Source organism: Patagioenas fasciata, chromosome 24 (assembly GCF_037038585.1).
Source record: "Patagioenas fasciata isolate bPatFas1 chromosome 24, bPatFas1.hap1, whole genome shotgun sequence".
Taxonomy (NCBI): domain Eukaryota; kingdom Metazoa; phylum Chordata; class Aves; order Columbiformes; family Columbidae; genus Patagioenas; species Patagioenas fasciata.
In genome coordinates this window covers 5,089,501-5,106,292 of record NC_092543.1, presented here as the reverse complement: position 1 = coordinate 5,106,292, position 16,792 = coordinate 5,089,501, and the positions used below count along the sequence as shown (strand labels likewise).

At 43.9% G+C, this 16,792-nt stretch overlaps 1 protein-coding gene across 2 annotated transcripts; it reads left to right on the top strand.

The window, feature by feature from the left end:
* Nucleotides 1–1,204: 1,204 nt before the first annotated feature.
* On the top strand, nt 1,205–16,290 carry NFRKB (nuclear factor related to kappaB binding protein). 2 transcript variants are annotated; one of them, XM_065855653.2, is made up of 26 exons: nt 1,205–1,452; nt 2,458–2,626; nt 3,072–3,273; nt 3,364–3,491; nt 3,900–4,074; nt 4,244–4,345; nt 4,468–4,541; nt 4,924–5,008; nt 5,448–5,628; nt 5,795–5,903; nt 6,351–6,477; nt 7,366–7,431; nt 7,690–7,769; nt 7,854–7,897; nt 8,010–8,070; nt 8,890–9,064; nt 9,251–9,357; nt 9,795–9,918; nt 10,330–10,409; nt 11,034–11,254; nt 11,354–11,630; nt 11,949–12,167; nt 12,309–13,094; nt 13,743–13,849; nt 14,598–14,733; nt 15,350–16,290. In XM_065855653.2, exons 2-26 carry the CDS (start codon nt 2,486–2,488, stop codon nt 15,473–15,475), a joined length of 3,933 nt encoding a protein of 1,310 aa, XP_065711725.1. In that variant the 5' UTR covers nt 1,205–1,452; nt 2,458–2,485; the 3' UTR covers nt 15,476–16,290. The 2 variants fall into 2 exon arrangements, with proteins under 2 accessions (XP_065711725.1, XP_065711724.1); XM_065855652.2 differs by having other exon boundaries at nt 1,319–1,452; nt 8,013–8,070.
* Nucleotides 16,291–16,792: the final 502 nt, after the last annotated feature.

Genomic DNA, 16,792 nt, shown 5'->3' with positions numbered 1-16,792 from the left:
TGCTTCTCTTGCTGTACCACCATAGTGAGGCACTAATGAGATTGCCAAAGTTGATGAGGACCATTAAAACAGGAGCCCATCCCACTAATTGACGTAAAGTCATGTTGCCAAGGGCTTCTGAATTGTGATGTTGGGTGATGCGATGTTGTTCGTGTGAGAGAGGTTTTGTCTTGGCTTTGTTTTCAGGCTGCTAAATTATTTAGTAACAAGTAAAAAATGGTTTGGGCAATAGGAAAACAGAAGTCTTGGAAATAGGGATATTCCAGGTGGATCCTGCCCCACAGGAGCAGTTTTAAAGTCTTAAAAGGGCTGTAGTCTTAGATGAACATCAAGCTTTTTCCACTTAATGATATTGCAAGTAGGGGGTTTAAAAATATTGCTCTATTTAGGAAAGGATCACAGGATGAGGACCCTTGTACCAGTTATTTAAACCTAAAAACTACACTGTGTTCCCGGAAACTATCTTAAAGCAGCCTCTGTGAACTCAAATCTTAAGGAAGTTTTTATTCTGTCCCACAGCAAGAGCAGTTTATTGGTACCCATGTTAATTCACAGTGTCTTGAGTTAAACCAATGCCTCGGTGTGAGAGAAGCAGCCCTGGAAAGTGAAATATCATGAATTTTTCCTTCCCAAGTAAGGAACAACAGTGATTGCACAGATTGCTTTAGACAACAACAAGAAAGACAAGAGTTTGCATGGATTTTTTTTCCAGTTTCTGCAGTGCAGAAGGTACAGGGTTCATTATTATTAAGTCAGAGCACCCCAAGATCTCTCATTCAATGTCATTTTGCTCAAAAAGGGGCATCACTGCAGCTTGTTCCTTGGAAGCATTTTGAGTCGTTTCTCCGTTGTCCTGGAAAACAAACAAACAAATAAAAGACAAAACAGTCCCACAAGCACCCTGATTTTGCACCTCGGCCCCTCCTCTTATTTAACTGTGTGTGTTCGTTGTACATTCGGTGACTGTTCTCGTGTTCGGAGTCTTGTGCAACCCCCCCCCGTGTAAAATACACGAAATTAATAAATCTTTTTCTCTTTTTTTTAAAGAAAACCTCTGTTCACTGGGGGGAGGAGGGTTGTCGCCTTTTAAATGTCCTTTGTCGCGATGGGCTCTATAGAGACCGAACCGCGCGGGCCATTGCGCAGGCGCGGCGGGAAGAACGCAGCGCGCATGCGCCCTTCGCCGCAGACTTCCGCCGTTCACTTCCGCCTTCCGGTGCGGGCCGCGTGCGGGGGCTTCCCGCCCCCCCGGCCCGGCCCAGCGGTCGCCGGCGGGGCTGAGGGACCGAGGGGACACCGACCCGGGACCGAGCCGGGGACCGAGCCGGGGACCGAGCCGGGGCCACCCAGCGGGGATCGGGGGGTCCGCCAACCTCCCCGGGCAGCCCCGCGGCGGGGGGACCGCGGGGAAGCGCCGTCGCGTCGGTGTCGCTCCCGGAGTCAACGCAGCAGGTATGAGACACGCGGGGTTCTGTCACGTTTTTACTCTCCGACGCTGTTTTGGTGGTTTATTTATATTTTTAGCTGATTTACTCCGCGCGGTTGGCGCGTTTTTCTCCCTGAAGAAGCGGGGAGCGGGCACAGCTTTGCCCAGTGGTGCCTGAGGGGAGCCGGGGGCTTGGTCCTGTCAGAGCTGCAAACCCGGCCTGAGAAGTACCCGAACTTAGACCTTTTGCTCATTAAAACCGCCTTCAGGATTTAAATACAGTTTTTTATGGTATTTAGCTCTATTGACAAGGGGTTTTTGCAGGTGGGAGGCAAAGCAGGATGGGTCACAGGTACCTTCCAGTCTGTGCATGGTGCTGAAATGAAGAAATAACTGCGGAGTTAATTATACTTAACGGTATAATTAGTTAATTGTTTTATAATTAATTAATCCTTTATTTTGTCAGCACTGGGAATCATCTTCCATGAGCGCTCCAAAGACTGAATGCTTTTGCGTTGCTTATATTCACATAATGATTACAGATGCAATACAGCTTTTGAAAATTTCTACATACAATCCATCTATGCTAAGAAATAACTGACGACATTAGTTATAATTATGTAGTTTCTTACTTACAATGCATCTATTAATTGCTAGTTAAATATAAGCTGAGCGTTCTGCTTCTAAACAATGTTTTACTTCATCTTCTGTCTCCCTCTTGTCATGCAGAAGTATCTAAAACTTGAAAAATATCCCCTGGTTTTATGGGTGGTCAGAAAGAATGGATCACATCAGTTGGTTAATGATGGGTACATCTTTTGTAGCTTAATCACAGCGTACATTAATTTAGCAGCTTCTCCTCAGTATGCGCTGTCTGGCAAAGCATTTCTTTATTTACGTGGCTATTCTTGTAATTAAACAGTAAATCAACGCTATAATACCTTACGTATCTCGCCACCCAACTATACTTTCACAAAATGTGCCCCCCCCAGCCGGGGATGCATCAGACTTTGGGATTTTTGTTCTCCAAGGGTTGCGCTGCCACGTCTCGGGGTGAAAATGGACTCTCTGGAGCACATGCTGACGGACCCGCTGGAGCTGGGACCCTGCGGGGTCGTGGACGGGCACGGTGGGCGCATCATGGAGGACTGCATGCTGGGGACCGTTCGGGTCAGCCTGCCCGAGGACCTGCTGGAGGACGTGAGCAGCGCTAAAACGCTTTATTTTTTCCCATCCTTGATGAACAGTGTGTTTGACTCCTTTTGCAGAGCTTTCAGAGCACACCGAAAAGAGAGGAAACCTTTCTGACTGTCTTAGAAAAGGTTTTCAAAAGGGCTTTGATTAATCTCAAGAAAACATCTTATGAAACCATTATTATGTTCTTTTTCTAGATAACAACCTCTCTTGTTTTAAAACTGCCTTTAAGAAGGTCTTGTTCATTAAGAGTTTTGAATTTGTTTTCTTATTTCTAATAGTATCATTAATTTCCTCACCTTTCCTCTATTATTTTCTGCATTTGGCTGAAACAGTCTCTCACGTTATTTAAAAAGCCATAAGGGCTGCAAAATCATCAAAGACGCATTCTTAAGGGCTACAAAATGATCAAGGGCGCATTTTCCTCACTATCATTTTTTGCTTTCCTTAGCCTGACATCTTCTTTGAAGTTGTCAGCTTGTCGACGTGGCAGGAGGTGTTGACAGATGCGCAGCGAGACCACCTGAAGAAGTTCCTGCCCCACTTTCCTGAAAACAACCGAGAGCATCAGAACAAAGTCATCTCTGCCTTGTTTGGTGGTGAAAACTTCCGTTTCGGAAATCCGCTGCACATCGCCCAGAAACTCTTCCGGGGTCAGTGAGTGTAATAAACTGTATTTTCTGGGTTAAGTTCTTGACTAGAGCTCAATGAAAACTCAAGTGTTTTTTACCTCTTTCTTACAGATGGACACTTTAATCCTGAAGTTGTGAAATACCGGCAGCTCTGTTTAAAGTCCCAGTACAAGCGGTACCTGAGCTCTCAGCAGCAATATTTCTACCGGCTGCTCAAGCAGATCCTTGCTTCCCGCAATGTGAGTGCCTTCGGAGTGTGATCCTTGCTTTCTTGTGCTCCGTAATGAATCAGTTGTCTTGGTATTTGTGTGTTCATAATTCTCGGAGGTGTTTTCCTCTAATGAATGCTGCTTTTCTGGTTTTCTGGTGGCCCCTATAATATGAGAACACTAGAAACATTGTTAAGTTTACACATCTCAGGATTTGAAACTCTCATAGTTCTCACTTGTGTGTAGCATCTTTTTTCTGTGCCGGCCTTGTCCCCTGCTTCCCACATTTGCCCCTTTACACCTTACTGTCCTATTAACAAGTCATTCTGCCTTTTCTACGCCAAACGTTAAACTTGCTGAAAGTGAGTTGAGCTTCTCTGTTCAAGTTTATAGTGCCGTAGCTGAGATTGCTAATGTCACCCGTCTTTCATCCTTCAGTACTTGCTGGATTTAGCCAGGAAAGGAGGCCCTGATGCGACCCTGAGGAGAAGGCACATCCCACCGTCGTATGACACAGAAGAACGAGACAGACGGACACATCGGCGCTACTTGAAGATTCTGAGGGAAGTGAAAGAGGAGTGTGGAGATACCACCTTGTCTTCTGATGAAGAAGGTAATGACCTGGACTGAAGATTTTTGAGGTGTGAATGGAGAAAGACAGATTTTTGATGTGAGGACAGCGTCTTTATAGAAGAATGGAAACTGGGCTCCAGCTTTATTAGCTGTGATCCAATGAACATGGAGGAATAGAATTTCTTTCTATATTTCTTTCTTTATTTTAGATCTTACCTCCTGGCCTCCAAGTTCTCCAGGACGTTGTCCGAGTCCACCAATTCCCCTGAGAGTGATCCCGACATTGTCAACCCTGGATATGAAAACAGCAGGTGAGAACCAAACTAGGGGCTGATATGGATTTAGGGGTGAGAGCTACTGCGAGACCTCATGAGAAATTAGTTTGAAAATACGTTGTTTCATGTGAAATCTCTGACACTTTTTTTTGTTGCAGACAAGATAGAGCTTGGGGACAACGATTTGAAGATGATGTTGAGGAAGCACCATGAGAAACGAAAACGGCAACCTGTAAGATGTCAAGAAGTCTGGGGAGTTGGACTGCATTTTATCATTTAGTTTTTTACCTGTAAAGCTCGGGGTACTTCTGAGTGACAAAATGATTGCTACTTTTTTTGCGTGCAACTCTCAACCTGTATTTAAATGTCACCACATATATGCAATTCCTGTTCACGCTTATCTGTTTAGAAGGATTTTATAATTCTAGTGTTGTGTTTTGGAGAGACAAAATTTTGGATTTCAGGATTAGAAGACCTCCCAATTTTTATTGCAGTAAATAACTTTATAAGCTGATCCCGGATAAGTTTGGAGTATCTCAGTACCTGGTTATCTGCTGTGCCCTTAACACTTTGGTCTTTCCTAATTTTAATTTCTATCCCATCGTCCCATGTAGGACCACCCTGATCTGGTGACGACAGATGTGACTCTTGAGGACATCATGACTCGAGTAAACGCTGGCAGGAAAGGTTCCTTAGCAGGTCAGTGGCTTGGGCAGGGTGTTTGTGCACTGGTGAATGCTTGGTATGATCTGTGTGTGCGAAAAGCGAAGGGTAAAGGTGGTCTCGATAGATTTTTGTGTCCTTTTGCTGGTCACAGAGCTGGCTACCCACTCTGGGCTTGTGCGATGTTCCCTTTCAGTCTCTCACAGACAACTCCACCTTCTGCTGAAGGTGCTTCCAGCTAATTTATGAACGTTAACTTCTATCTCTGCTCTGGTTTGAAAATAAAGCTTTCCTGTTAAAACAGAGCATTGAGGGGAAAAATAAAGTTTCGTGGAAATGACTGGGAAGATGCAATGAAGTATGAGTGAGTGCACACTACATACGCTTCTGAATATATGTTTAAATGTATAGTTTGACTCTCATTAAAATGTGGTAGGAAGCTTTATAATTGTTCTACTTTTTATTGTATCTAAAGCCTTATACGACCTTGCAACCCTCAAGAAAAAAGTGAAGGAAAAGGAAGACAAGAAGAAAAAAAAGCTAAAGGTTATTAAATCCGAGGTGGAAGATTTGGCTGACTCGCTTAGCAATGCGGATGGAATCCCAGCCATGTCTCAGGATCCTTCCCCCATCGCTCTGTCGTCTGTCAAAGAGGAGTAAGTACTCCAGAGGGCCCTGAGCACCTTGCATAGATGGAGAGAGTAGCTCAGATTTCCATGGGACTCCTGCAGGTTTTGTGCAGCTTGGGATGTGGGAAATGTGTGGTGTGAAGGTGAATATTTCCTCAGGGAACTCACTTTCCTTGTCTTCTTCCATTTGAAGACCTCTCGAAGATATGAAGCCATGCCTTGGAATAAATGAAATATCTTCCAGCTTCTTTTTCCTGCTTTTGGAGATCCTGTTATTGGAAGGACCTGCCACTCTCTCTGTGGTAAGGAACCACCCACTTATCTAGGGAATACAGGCTCTTACAGCCATGTAATAGTGATTTTTCACCAGAACTGTCCTGCTGTTGATTATATTAGTATGTAGATTACATATTAAAGAAATTAAACCCTCTGGGAGTATGTACCAATTTCTGGTTTTAACATGTCTCATAAATTTAGTCAGTTGAATCTCTTAAGTCTTTCCATAGCTGTTCTTTAGATCATGGTTAGATGTATTCTGTATATTAAGGGCAGAGACGGTGAGGAAGTTTTTCCCCCTTTTTGGTGTCTGTTGTATGAAATATGGTTACTTTAAAAAGTCAGGTGATTTTTATTTCTATATATAAAAATCTTTTTTTCCCCCAGATATGTTTAGCTGTTTTGTTTTCTGTTAAAACAGCCATAGTTTAAAGTGTGAGATCTTAAATAGAATATTTATTTTTCCTCTCCAGCTTGAAGATAAAGTTCTAGATTGGCAATCTTCTCCTGCCAGCGCACTAAATAACTGGTTTTCCTTTGCCTCTAACTGGTCTGAACTGGTCTTACCCGCCTTGCAGTACTTGACAGGTGACAGCAGAGGTAAGAATGGCTGTTAAAAATACTAACGATGCTTGTACCTCAGTTCTAATTAGTGCTGGTTTATATTATAGCTCAAATCGGCTTTAATTCATCACTACAAAAATTCATTATGTTCTTGACAGCGTTTCTTATCGCTTACATTTCTTGATTGTGGTAAACTTGTTTTGCATGTGAATGGTAGATAAGATCCAGTTGGATTCCCGAGCATAGGAAAATGTGTGTGAAATTGCCTCTAGACAGGCAGTTTCTCCTGTTTAGATCATGCGCTCAAGGCGGGATGTTTGAAGCAGGAAGAAATTAGTCTCTTTCTGATGCGAAGACGTTGTGGTTGTCTTCAGAGATAATAAAAAATAAACCAGATAATGCCCTGAGCAATCCATGGAAAACATGAAGTTGACCCAGCTTGACATGGGGCTTAAAGCAGCTAAACTTCAGACACTCCTTTCAAACTAGATTAATCTGTGGTTCTCATTTGCTTAGTGGGAAATTTTAAAGGGAGAGAGAGTGTAGGTTGTAGTGGCTTTTGCAGCATGGATACTTCATGTTCCCCATATTGCTGGTGAATGCTATAAATCCTGAACTTGCATCCCATGCACCCAGGAATTGTCACCGTACAGTAACAGTTCCCAGTGCCTCACAGCATGAACAGGATCTCATCTGACAGCCTGTAGATGAAAGACTCATTATCCCGTTCTGTTCTTTTCTTGTGCTTGCACTGCTACTCTGAGATGCTTACTTTCCCTTTGGGAAAGTATAAATTTAGAGGTGCACTCACATAATCATGTAAAATGCTTTCTCTGTCATTATGAGTCTTAACAGCTTGCATTACAGCATTTGGGGGGTTGGACACTTGTATGATGTCTCTGACATGCACTTTTTTCATTGTAGATGTTCCATCCAGCTTCTCGCCTTTTGTGGAATTCAAGGAAAAAACTCAGCAGTGGAAATTGCTTGGTGAGTGTCTTGTGCTCTTGTTTTCTCTGGAGCTTCCCTTTTAGCTGAGCAAAGATGTATTTTGGATTTGAGGTTTTCACAAGACATTAGTAGCAGCAGCAGACAGAGAATAAGTGAGCAAAGGTGCTGGGCTGTAGGTCTTTATGTTGCTGGCCTAACTGTTTTTATGTCACCCTTCAAATCTGTCTGAACACATTCATATTTTCTACAGACCATGACTTCTCATTATTCAGACTGATAGTTAATTTCTTGGACTAGGTTCTTGCCAAGATCATGAGAAGGAATTGGCAGCACTGTTTCAACTCTGGTTGGAGACCAAAGACCAGACTTTTTTCAAAGTGAGTCAGAAAAAAATCACCTTCTAGCAGCAGAAAACCTGACTGAGTTAAATCCAACACTGACGTTTCTCTGTTTTTCCATAGGAAAATGAAGACAGCTCAGATGCCACAACACCAGTTCCCAGAGTGTAAGTATATAATACTGCCGGACTTATTGATATTATCAAATGCTTTCAAAATTTGTTCAGAGGAATTTGCAGGCTTGTTGTTGCTCAGAACTGATGGTGACCTTTGTTTCAGAAGGACTGACTATGTAGTCCGACCTAGCACTGGAGAGGAGAAACGCGTATTCCAGGAGCAGGTAAGAAGCGAATCTTAGTTTTAAATCCACATTTTGAAACAGTTGGCCACTAAACCAAGAAAATTTGTGTGACAGTTTTGTACTCTGTGCAAGCTTTGTTAATATAAAGAATTAGTGTGTTTCTTCTGCCTTGAAGTAGGTACCTTGGCCTCACATAACAATTTGTAATAGTGCAACCTAGCTGCTTACTCCAAAAACGCTTCTATTTCCAGTGGCGATTGGGCAAAATTTATTGAAATCAGTATTACCAAGCTTTGTATCTCCTCTGTCATTCCCCAGCACACAAGGATGACTCGTCTCTATAATATTTTTTGGGTGTGTATGAGTACAAGCAGCAGGTGGCAGTTAGTGTACCCGTACACTTAGTTATCTTGTCTGCAGTAGCTGCAGGTGTGTATTACAGATTAAAGACATGCTGACAATTCTTCTCCCTGGGTACCTGTGCTGTGTCCATGGTGGAATATCCAGGTTCAATTTTGGAAATCTCTTTTGCCAGATTAGAGGGGGAAGAAAGGGTTTGTTGTTGCTGGGGAAGGGGTGTTTGCTGGACAGGTTTATCTCTGGTATCTCTCTAGTCTGTGCAGCTGCTTAATTTACCTAATGTGTTGTACCTGCACACTTCGGGTAAGAAGCGCTTTATATTCTGCTTCAAGTAGTTTGTGCTTGTCTTGATCCAAAACTAGTTTATACAGCAGTATTTGAGCCTTTAAATAGTAAAAGAAGCCTTTCTCTAGAGACGATAATAACTAAAATGTAAAATAACTTGACTTTGCTCTGCATGTTTCCTGCTAAATTCAGTCCTCTTGTTTCCAAATACAGGAACGTTACCGTTACAGCCAGCCCCACAAAGCTTTCACTTTCCGTATGCATGGCTTTGAGTCAGTTGTTGGTCCTGTGAAAGGAGTGTTTGACAAGGAAACCTCGTTAAACAAAGCCCGAGAGCATTCTCTCCTGCGCTCAGACAGACCAGCGTATGTTACCATCTTGTCCCTCGGTAAGGTGATAGCCAAAGAAAAGGGCTCCCCTGACCCTCCAAACAATGACTATTTTAGGAATCTACATTATTAGTGAGTGAGTAGGCACTATGAGAGCAGGGATAAGAGAACAATACCGAAATGTATCTGCTGAGTACAACTACTTAGTTACGGCTGCAAGATTAAGCTCTGATTTTGCGTTTCAGTTCGTGATGCTGCTGCTCGCCTTCCTAATGGAGAAGGAACTCGTGCTGAAATCTGTGAGCTGCTTAAAGATTCACAGTTCCTTGCTCCCGATGTCACGAGTGCTCAAGTAAGTTGGATGTGGTGTCTGATCTTAAATAGATTCTCCTAAAAATACACCACACAGACCTGGGTGGTATTCAGTGGCTAATGCCAAATAATTTTTTATGCTGCTTTGATGAGCATATGAGAACTATGTTCTGCTCTGATGAACAGCTGCAAATCTGCACCGAACTCTGGATGATGAAAAGAACAGCTAGAAAAGCTACAGAATTAACACTGTGCCATGTATCTGCTTGCCTTTTAGATTGAGAAACAGTGAATTATCAGAGCTTTCAGCTTTGGTGGCAAACAGCAGCCTGTGCTGCAACATCTCAGTTCTTACTCAAATGAAAATTGCTAGTGGCTTACTCAGGTTTTATTGCAAATAGGATTACTTTTCTTTTCATAACCTTTGGCTAGTCCGACCAGGGATATCTTGTAATTCTGTGCATTCTGAACTTTCAGGTTAATACTGTTGTTAGTGGTGCTCTGGATCGATTACATTACGAGAAAGATCCCTGTGTGAAATACGATATTGGACGTAAGTTGTGGATCTACCTGCACCGGGACAGGAGTGAGGAAGAGTTTGGTAAGCCTGGTTTGGTGATATCTTAAGCATGAAAATTTTTGTACATCTCCTGAGCTTTTTCAGTCCAACTGGGTATTAAACATTAATCTGTCAGTCTTGCCTTTTTCTCTAGTCAGTTTGCTAATGTTAGCCCATCAGCACATAAATTCAGTCTTGCAGAGCAGTGTATCAGTTTGAAGTAGTTGTTGGAAATACAGAATCTCATGTACAAGATCTGCAGCTGTATGCACATTCACAGCTTCTGATGTGTCTTTTCTCAGCCTTTTTGGCTAATTTAACTTGATATTTTTCTCTGCACTATTAGATGACTATATGTGTTTCATTTCTTGTCTGAAGATGAACTTACAATTCTGAATTTGCCTCTTAAATCATTTGCATTCAGGAGCTCTAACCATCGATTTGTATTTGCAGAACGGATCCACCAGGCTCAAGCTGCTGCAGCAAAGGCCAAAAAAGCTCTTCAGCAGAAGCCAAAACCTCCAGCTAAAATGGTAAAGTTTTTTTGCACAGGTTTCCACAGCTGCTTTTGAGATTGGGAAGAAGATACACGCTTAACTTAATCCATAGATTCTGCATCCATAGTGACTGATGAAAATTGCCACCTAGTTAAGTTACCAGTTCATGATGTTTCCACTGTTGTCTTTGTTGATCTCAGCAGAAAGATTAATGGAATTTGTTTGTGCTCCCTGTCAAAGGACTGGTCTTTCAGATCTAGTTTTGAGGTTAATCTGTAGCAGAGTGCTGCTCTTCCCTTGCTGTGATGAAGCTGTCAGGCTTTGGATGTCTGTTTTTTGTTATTGATATATAAATATTCATAAAGTAGTTGCTGTTGGCAAATTAACCAAGGTGGAAATCTGCACATTATGAATGTTTGTCACTGCTGAGATGCACTTTTCCCTGAGAACAGGAGCAGCCAAACAGAGCAGCCAACAGAGCAGCACCAGCCCATTTGTGGCTGCAGTTGAGGAAGGCAGACAGCCAGTTATCTCTCATTTCAGGATTTAGCACCAGGGCGTCATTCATAACCATACAGAACTTGGCCTAAAGTGCTCAGAGTGCAGCAGTCAGACCCAGTTTTTGTGCAGACCTTCATGCTTGACCTGGTTTCTTTGCAGAAGTCTAGTAGCAAGGAGAGTTCTGTGAAAGCTCTGCCCAGCAGCACATCAGAGCCCGGCCAGCTGAGCCTCAGTGACTCCAGCATGCCACCAACTCCCGTGACTCCCGTGACACCGACTGCGCCAGCATTACCGGCAACGCCGATTTCACCCCCACCGGTGTCTGTGGTCACCAAGAGCATATCGAGCGCTGGATCGGAGCCAGCAAAACCCAACCAAAGGTACTTCTTCTGTCTCATACATTGCTCATGAATGTTATGGGTTCTTTCTCAGCCATTTTCTATAACTTTGCTCATCTACTGGCTTTATCTTTTCTGTAGCGTTCTTCTGGTATCCTCCCCTACCATGCCACAGCTCGGGACGTTGCTTTCCACAGCCCAGAGTTCACAGCCGCAGCCGGGGCCACAGGCAGCTCCTCCCCGGGTGGTAAATCACACCACGTCCTCGGGCCTGCCGCAGGTCCGGGTGGTCACAGCCCAGTCCAGCCTCCCTGCTGTGTCTCAGCAAGCCCCGGTGGTAACCCAGCAGCAACAACCTGCATCAGTGCCTCAAATCCGCGTCCCAGCGACGGCCACGCAGACCAAAGTGCTCCCTCAGGTGAGTTTGGCTGCATGGAAATGGTGGAGTTGTTCTGATTTATAATCTGATGACTTCTAGTGTTTCAGTATGGTGCACAGGGATTATTTGCTCACTCAGAACATGCAGTAACTGCGGGGCTGGAGCATAGAAATAGTTGTGCATGAATAATACTGTTCAGTACTCCTTTTTCTTGCCTTATTTCTTATTTATGTGTCACCATTAAATTGTGCATTGTAATAAAAAGTCCATAGAACTTGCAAGCTGTAAGTCACGGGATAAAAAGTCTGTTAGTATTGTGCTAATCTGCTCACAGGCTGCCGCTGTGTCTTTCCGTAGGCTGTGATGACTCTGCCGGTAAAAGCCCAAACCAGTCCAGTGCAGGTGCAAAGACCGGGGAGCTCGGTGATAGGACAGACAGGCATCACGGTGACAGGACTGTCTGCAGCGCCCAGTCCTGCTGGAAAACCAGCAACCAGCTCTCCGGGCAGTTCTGCTACAAGCACCTCCTCTACCACGGTCATCCAGAACGTAGCCGGCCAGAATATCATCAAGCAGGTGAGAGAGAGTGGGAGAGACAAGTGCTAGCATCGTGCTGCTTCCATTCCCACAGGAACAAACATCCTGTTGGGAAATTTTACTTTGATTTTGCCTTGGACTCTCCTGGTTTGATACAGCTGTTTCTCTGATCTCTTCCAGGTGGCTATTACAGGACAACTCGGCATGAAGACCCAGCCTGGAAGCGGCATCCCACTCACGGCGACCAATTTTCGGATCCAAGGAAAGGACGTGTTGCGCCTTCCGCCATCCTCGATCACCACAGACGCAAAGGGACAGACCGTGCTGCGGATCACCCCGGACATGATGGCCACCCTGGCCAAATCGCAAGTCACTACTGTCAAACTGACTCAGGACCTCTTCACAGCAGCTGCGGGCAGCAGCACTGCTGGGAAAGGCATCTCCGCCACTTTGCACGTGACGTCCAATCCTGTCCAGACCGCTGATTCTCCAGCCAAGACCAGCACAGCCACTTCAGCTTCTTCAAGCCCAGCTGGCAGCACAATTGTTAAAGTGACTCCGGACCTAAAGACTGCAGAGCCAACGAGCTCCGCTTTCCGATTGATGCCCGCGCTGGGCGTGACTGTGGCTGATCAGAAGAGCAAAGCCATCACGACGGTGGCATCCACAGAGGCCAAGCCAGCTGCTACGATCAGAATCGTGCAGGGGCTGGGGGTGATGCCCCAAAAAGCCGGCCAGACGATTACTGTAGCTACTCATGCTAAGCAAGTCCCCTCTTCCTCAGCAGTGAGCGTGGCTGGCACGGTCCATACCTCGGCTGTCTCCTTGCCCACCGTGAGTGCCACCGTGTCCAAAGCAGTTGCCGTGGCCTCGGGAGCTGCGGGGACTCCCATCACGATAGGCACAGGAGCCACCACGGTGCGGCAGGTACCCGTCAGCACCACCGTCGTATCTACGTCCCAGGCGGTAAGTAGTGCTCAGCTTTCTCTGGAGGTGCGTGAGAAAGGGAAATGCTGAAATACAGTGATGGTTTGTGTCTGAAAGCTGCTCTTTACAACCACAAAGGCTCACATGTAATAGAATGTGGGTCTGCAACTAATTTAATGGTGTCGGAATTGTAGCTGAATAACCAGAACACACTCAGATATGTCTTCGCTTACCTTGCGTTGTGAGCAAATGAAGTAAACTTCGCATATCTAAAGTCCTACCTTGTGCCTCACACCTCCGAAATTATTTCCTTTGGAATTATGTCAGAACTAGAAGCGCTTATAACATATTAATGTTTTTAACCAAATTCCCGCTTTAATGCCATTTTAATGCCCAAAGCTGAAGGCACCATAAACTGCACTGTGAAAGCTGAGTAAGGATAAAAATCATGAATGGCTGCAGTGATCCTTCCCAGAGAAATACTGTGGTGCAAAGATGATGTGGCTTTTCATGGCTCAGGCAGCTGTGAAGTGAATTTAATGAGCCTGAAACGGAGCACAGATTTCCTCAGCAAACCCGCTGTTGGTTTCTACACCCATGACTCCTAAAAATCAAGCTGAGTGGTTTAATTGCATGTTGGCAGCAGCTTCTCTGCTGAACTCCTCACGTGTTCTTCAACTTCTCCAGGGTAAACTACCAGCACGAATAACGGTGCCTCTGTCGGTGATCAGCCAGCCAGTGAAAGGCAAGAGCGTGGTGACTGCCCCCATCATCAAGGGCAACCTCGGGGCCAAGTGAGTACTTCACGTTTGGTAGTTTCATTGTAGAAATAGGCTGGGGAAGGTCTGCATTCGATAGATTCCTGGGGAGCACACAAGCAGAGGGTAGAACAGACTTGGAGTCTGTTAGTAGATCCGTTAGCTGCAAGAAATAGAATGGATATGACAATAGAGTCTTTGTTTAGGTGCCTGAGATGTTTTAGCAAACACACTGAAGAAAAAAATGTTTTTTGCCTTGAAACCAGCTATTAGGTTAGTTCTGGATGTTTCAGAAAGAATTAACCAGGTGACATACCTGAAAATATATGTAATCTGAAGCCATCTTTCCATTAAAGAAACTAAAGAAGTGTTAACTGCCTCAGTGAAAATTCCTCTGGCGTTCAGATACTGAAGTCGTTCTGTTTATTCTTCCATGAATTCTTACAGTGTCTCCCTCGTTTAATATTTCCAGGCAGAACACTGTGTGCTCGGCTATTTTCTGCATCCCCTGAGAGGTGTTCAGGTCTGATCAGACTAACCCAGTGATATGCATGGTCCAGAATTAGAGGGTTTAATTCATGCAACAAAGGAATTCTCTATCATAGTGATTGACATAAACTTGTCACTTGTGTATTTGCCAGTTTTCTGGGGAAAAAAAACACTGCTTAAAATCATTAGTAAATTAGCTAAGTAACTTTAATCTCCTAGCAACTGAAGAACAGTTTGAGAGTGTGAAGGACCTAGCCTGCTGCTCACTAACCTTTCCACAATTCTCCTTCTGTAGCATCAGTGGATTAGGTAGAAATATCATCCTGACAACAATGCCAGCAGGGACAAAACTCATCGCTGGGAACAAGCCAGTGAGTTTTCTGACTGCACAGCAACTGCAGCAGCTGCAGCAGCAAGGCCAGGCCACGCAGGTAACGGCATCTAGATATAGAATGGTATTTGCTTTTTTACTACTTAACATCTCCGTGAGGACTTTACATTTGATATGTGGGGTTCCATGAAAAGTTCATGAACGTAAAACCAAAAATCCTGTTAAGAAATGTTGCCAACTACTTGAAGACTTGGTGTTTTTGTAGTGCTTTTTGCTTTGGCTTCTGGAGGTCACCATTTCTTGAAGAAATTGCATCACTTGTGTGCGTATCTACCTGTAAATTTAGTGTTCAGTAATTTCAAAGAATTAATCTGCATTGAGAGCTGCTGCTAACAATTCTCTAGAAGCAAAGTGTCCAATGGATCCAGATTCTTCTTCTGAAAACTTGTAAAAGCAGCCAACATGTATTTTTTAGTTCTTCCTCCCTAATCTTGGAATCTCTTGCTGCCATTTCACATAAACAGTGGACAAAGAGATCTTTTTGTGACAGATTCTGTTCTTGATGTGGTTTGGTGCTTGGTCTTGTTCATATAACTGAATTTTTCTTAACAGCAGAGGCAGATAATTTGAAAGCGCTTCCGAGTGTGACACGAGTGCAATGTGTCACCAGGTTGTTCTTGCCATGAGTTGAATGTCATTCTTTCCATTTCCAACAGGTTCGGATTCAAACTGTACCAGCCTCCCATCTCCAACAGGGAACAGTGTCTGGCTCTACTAAAGCAGTTTCCACTGTGGTTGTGACAACAGCTCCATCTCCAAAGCAGACCCAAGATCAGCTCTGAACACTGGTTTCAAAATGGGTCACTCTCCCAAGAACTTCCCTGAGCCCGTGGTCATCCCCCACCCAAGCACCCAAGATATCTAGGCGCAGTCTGACAGGATTGGACTGGATTCTGTCCCCTTGCTTGTCTGGAGTCAGCAATGTCGTGTCTAGGCAGAAATTCTGCAGCAAAAGATGCTGTACCTACAAACCCACATGTTTCAGTCCAGATCTGTAAAGCCAAGTCATTGATCATTTAAGAAATGTCTTCCTTTTCCTTGTTCTCTTCCCATCCGAAGGGCTTTTTGCAGTTCCCATTGCTCTGGGTTTTAGGTTGTAGACAAAGCAGTTGATCTTGGGTCTTCCTTAAACAGGGAAACTTGCTTGGAAGGGGTAATTCAGACGCTTTTCAAAGCCATGAAGAAGATGTCTCGTTTTCCTGGAGTCTAGAGGTCACGACTTTTATATAGATGACTTAGGACATGGTGGCATGGACACCAGAGTTTGTAACATAGCCTGGAAGTAGGTCCTAAACACATTCACTGTATTATTTATAGATGTTTTCAATACCTCTCCGCTATCTCTGAGCTCAGAATTCTTTTGAACAGATACCACTTCCACATCAAATTTCTGACAAAGGCAGAACAGGAGTCAAGACGGTTTTTTGCTGTAAAAAAATGTAATAACCATGGGGAAGAGTGAGAAGTGGAAGAGAGACAAAGTCATTGTATGAGCAAGGCAAATGGGAATATTCTGGAAAGGAAAAAGAAAGTGTTCACCAGAAGGATCTTCCTTTTGTTTTCCTCAACAAATAAATCTTTTAATCAGTCAAACAAAGCCTGTAGCTTGTTTTAAAAGTTTGGAATATGTTTTGAAATATACCCAAACTGCAGTCTCTTGGACCCAGAAGAAATATTTTAACCCATGATCCTGGCCTTCAGTTTTGATTTTACCTTTGCAATGTTACCTCTCTGTGAATTTGTCTGAATTTTGCACGTACCGGAGATGAATTCGTGGGTCTTCTAACATGACCATGAGGCTTTCTCAGAATGAGATCAGATGACACATTGGACCAGGAGAAGAATAAAGGGCAGAAAACCTTACAGATCTCTCCTCCATCTCCTTTCGGTTTTGTACAGCTCCGTTTTGTGCACAATGGTTATCTAGCTTACCAAGGGCTAATAGATTGTCCATTTACTGTGTAAGATGGTTCTTTTCAACCTGGTTTCTCCTGTAGTCTTTAGTTTTTTTAACACGTAGTTTGCTCTGAGTTATATACATTACTGGATGGAATCTATTTCAAGAATAGAGGGTTGGAGGAAATCAGGTATTTCAGGAA